The following is a 5,000-nucleotide window of genomic DNA, read 5'->3' as shown; positions in this document are numbered from 1 at the left end:
GTGCCAGAGCGAGACACACACACACACACAGTGCCAGAGCGAGACACACACACACACACAGTGCCAGAGCGAGACACACACACACACACAGTGCCAGAGCGAGACACACACACACACACAGTGCCAGAGCGAGACACACACACACACACAGTGCCAGAGCGAGACACACACACACACACAGTGCCAGAGCGAGACACACACACACACACAGTGCCAGAGCGAGACACACACACACACAGTGCCAGAGCGAGACACACACACACACACAGTGCCAGAGCGAGACACACACACACACACAGTGCCAGAGCGAGACACACACACACACAGTGCCAGAGCGAGACACACACACACACACAGTGCCAGAGCGAGACACACACACACACACAGTGCCAGAGCGAGACACACACACACACACAGTGCCAGAGCGAGACACACACACACACACACACAGTGCCAGAGCGAGACACACACACACACACAGTGCCAGAGCGAGACACACACACACACACAGTGCCAGAGCGAGACACACACACACACACAGTGCCAGAGCGAGACACACACACACACACAGTGCCAGAGCGAGACACACACACACACACAGTGCCAGAGCGAGACACACACACACACACAGTGCCAGAGAGAGACACACACACACAGTGCCAGAGCGAGACACACACACACACAGTGCCAGAGCGAGACACACACACACACAGTGCCAGAGCGAGACACACACACACACACAGTGCCAGAGCGAGACACACACACACACACAGTGCCAGAGCGAGACACACACACACACACACAGTGCCAGAGCGAGACACACACACACACACACACAGTGCCAGAGCGAGACACACACACACACACACAGTGCCAGAGCGAGACACACACACACACACACAGTGCCAGAGCGAGACACACACACACACACACACAGTGCCAGAGCGAGACACACACACACACACACACACAGTGCCAGAGCGAGACACACACACACACACACAGTGCCAGAGCGAGACACACACACACACACAGTGCCAGAGCGAGACACACACACACACAGTGCCAGAGCGAGACACACACACACACACACAGTGCCAGAGCGAGACACACACACACACAGTGCCAGAGCGAGACACAGACACACAGCCAGAGCGAGACACACACACAGTGCCAGAGCGAGACACACACACACACACAGTGCCAGAGCGAGACACACACACACACACACAGTGCCAGAGCGAGACACACACACACACACACAGTGCCAGAGCGAGACACACACACACACACACACAGTGCCAGAGCGAGACACACACACACACACACAGTGCCAGAGCGAGACACACACACACACACAGTGCCAGAGCGAGACACACACACACAGTGCCAGAGCGAGACACACACACACACAGTGCCAGAGCGAGACACACACACACACACACACACACACAGTGCCAGAGCGAGACACACACACACACACAGTGCCAGAGCGAGACACACACACACACACACACAGTGCCAGAGCGAGACACACACACACACAGTGCCAGAGCGAGACACACACACACACAGTGCCAGAGGCGAGACCACACACACACACGACACACACAGTGCCAGAGCGAGACACACACACACACAGTGCCAGGCGAGCCACACAGTGCCAGAGCGAGACACACACACACAGTGCCAGAGCGAGACACACACACACACACACAGTGCCAGAGCGAGACACACACACACACACAGTGCCAGAGCGAGACACACACACACACACACAGTGCCAGAGCGAGACACACACACACACACACAGTGCCAGAGCGAGACACACACACACACACAGTGCCAGAGCGAGACACACACACACACACACACAGTGCCAGAGCGAGACACACACACACACACACAGAGTGCCAGAGCGAGACACACACACACACACAGAGTGCCAGAGCGAGACACACACACACACACAGAGTGCCAGAGCGAGACACACACACACACACACACAGTGCCAGAGCGAGACACACACACACACACAGTGCCAGAGCGAGACACACACACACACACACACAGTGCCAGAGCGAGACACACACACACACACACACAGAGTGCCAGAGCGAGACACACACACACACACAGTGCCAGAGCGAGACACACACACACACACACACACACAGTGCCAGAGCGAGACACACACACACACAGAGTGCCAGAGCGAGACACACACACACACAGAGTGCCAGAGCGAGACACACACACACACAGTGCCAGAGCGAGACACACACACACACACACACAGTGCCAGAGCGAGACACACACACACAGTGCCAGAGCGAGACACACACACACACACACACAGTGCCAGAGCGAGACACACACACACACACAGTGCCAGAGCGAGACACACACACACACAGTGCCAGAGCGAGACACACACACACACACACACACACACACAGTGCCAGAGCGAGACACACACACACACACAGTGCCAGAGCGAGACACACACACACACAGTGCCAGAGCGAGACACACACACACACACACACACACAGTGCCAGAGCGAGACACACACACACACAGTGCCAGAGCGAGACACACACACACACAGTGCCAGAGCGAGACACACACACACACAGTGCCAGAGCGAGACACACACACAGTGCCAGAGCGAGACACACACACAGTGCCAGAGCGAGACACACACACACACACAGTGCCAGAGCGAGACACACACACACAGTGCCAGAGCGAGACACACACACACACACAGTGCCAGAGCGAGACACACACACACACACACAGTGCCAGAGCGAGACACACACACACACACACAGTGCCAGAGCGAGACACACACACACACACAGTGCCAGAGCGAGACACACACACACACACACACAGTGCCAGAGCGAGACACAGACACACACACACACAGTGCCAGAGCGAGACACACACACACACACACAGTGCCAGAGCGAGACACACACACACACACAGTGCCAGAGCGAGACACACACACACACAGTGCCAGAGCGAGACACACACACACACACAGTGCCAGAGCGAGACACACACACACACACAGTGCCAGAGCGAGACACACACACACACAGTGCCAGAGCGAGACACACACACACACAGTGCCAGAGCAAGACACACACACACAGTACCAGAGCAAGACACACACACAGTACCAGAGCAAGACACACACACACAGTGCCAGAGCGAGACACAGACACAGTGCCAGAGCGAGACACAGACACAGTGCCAGAGCGAGACACAGACACACACACACACACAGTGCCAGAGCGAGACACAGACACACACACACACAGTGCCAGAGCGAGACACAGACACACACACACACAGTGCCAGAGCGAGACACAGACACACACACACACACAGTGCCAGAGCGAGACACAGACACACACACACACAGTGCCAGAGCGAGACACAGACACACACACACACACACAGTGCCAGAGCGAGACACAGACACACACACACACACAGTGCCAGAGCGAGACACAGACACACACACACACACACACACAGTGCCAGAGCGAGACACAGACACACACACACAGTGCCAGAGCGAGACACAGACACACACACACAGTGCCAGAGCGAGACACAGACACACACACACACACAGAGCGGGACACAGACAGAGCGGGACACAGACAGAGCGGGACACAGACAGAGCGGGACACAGACAGAGCGGGACACAGACAGAGCGGGACACAGACAGAGCGGGACACAGACAGAGCGGGACACAGACAGAGCGGGACACAGACAGAGCGGGACACAGACAGAGCGGGACACAGACAGAGCGGGACACAGACAGAGCGGGACACAGACAGAGCGGGACACAGACAGAGCGGGACACAGACAGAGCGGGACACAGACATGTCCCCATGAATCATTTACATTGTTTACATCATGGAGGAATCTATAACAATAACAGACTTTACCTGGCAGATGAATTTAATATCAGGTGATGATCTGCTGAACGGTTTGGGGAAAATGTAGAAGTTAAAAGCTTTAGTGAAATACCTGGAAGAGAGAAAACAGTTTACTTTGTAGCTATTAAATATAAACCAGTCAGTGTGTGGAAAAGAGTGTGTGTGGAGAGGAACAACTCACTGGGCGCGTGACTGGTCATATCTGAAGGTGCAGAGGCCAAACTGAAAGAGCAGGAAGTCCATAGAGTGCTGCAGGACACACACACACACACACACACACAAATGTAGTGCTGATGTGCAGATGATCGGTCTACTGCTGCTGTTATAGAGAACTGAATCATCACCTGCTGACCATCACGACCCACAACACAGGTCTAATTAGAGTTTACAGTAAAACAGTGAAGCATTTCAGCTCCATGTTGTGTACACACACACACACACACAGCTCCATGTTGTGTACACACACACACACAGCTCCATGCTGTGCACTCACACACAACCCTCCATGTTCACCTCCAGGTGGAGTCACACCATCCTGAGCTTGCTGTAGCACTTCTATGGTGTGTCCACACACACACACACACACACACACACCTCCCTTCCTGAGCTTGCTGTAGCACTCCTCTGGTGTCCCCACACACCTTCCTGAAGCACTCCTCTGGTGTACGTGTACACACACACACACACACACACACACACACACCTTCCTGAGTTTGCTGTAGCGCTCCTCTGGTGTGTCCATCCCATTGGTCAACATGCTGACAGCCGGACCGTCACTCAGACCTGCACACAGCACAATCACCACAACAGATCAACACTGGCAGGTGGGGCAGCTTAAAGTAAACACCCCTCAGTTACCATGGCAACCTGCCAGCTTATTAGTGTGGAACATCATTGTAAAGACAATTCTGATTAAAAAGGGTTAAACACAAACACACTGATGCTAAAACAGGAAGAATAATAAACCTGAAAACTCTCCATCGATGGCCAGAAAGTCTGCGTCGTCCACAGCGCTGTAAATAACACGCAGGGTGT

The 5,000-nt window shown here is 54.6% G+C and overlaps 1 protein-coding gene across 1 annotated transcript in view; it reads right to left on the bottom strand.

Annotated features, from left to right (window-relative positions):
• parn (poly(A)-specific ribonuclease (deadenylation nuclease)) overlaps positions 1-5,000 on the bottom strand; it is a 27,429-nt gene that overhangs the window by 21,615 nt on the left and 814 nt on the right. The window contains exons 2-5 of the mRNA XM_060860647.1: positions 4,932-5,000; positions 4,669-4,748; positions 4,147-4,214; positions 3,975-4,056 (exon numbers count right to left, since the gene is read on the bottom strand). The exon at positions 4,932-5,000 is cut by the window's right edge and continues 9 nt beyond it. Coding sequence (XP_060716630.1) covers positions 3,975-4,056; positions 4,147-4,214; positions 4,669-4,748; positions 4,932-5,000 — 299 coding nt within the window. The remainder of the gene's footprint in view (positions 1-3,974; positions 4,057-4,146; positions 4,215-4,668; positions 4,749-4,931) is intronic.

This window comes from Tachysurus vachellii, chromosome 24 (genome assembly GCF_030014155.1).
Source record: "Tachysurus vachellii isolate PV-2020 chromosome 24, HZAU_Pvac_v1, whole genome shotgun sequence".
NCBI lineage: Eukaryota > Metazoa > Chordata > Actinopteri > Siluriformes > Bagridae > Tachysurus > Tachysurus vachellii.
This window is presented reverse-complemented; position numbering and strand designations above follow the sequence as displayed.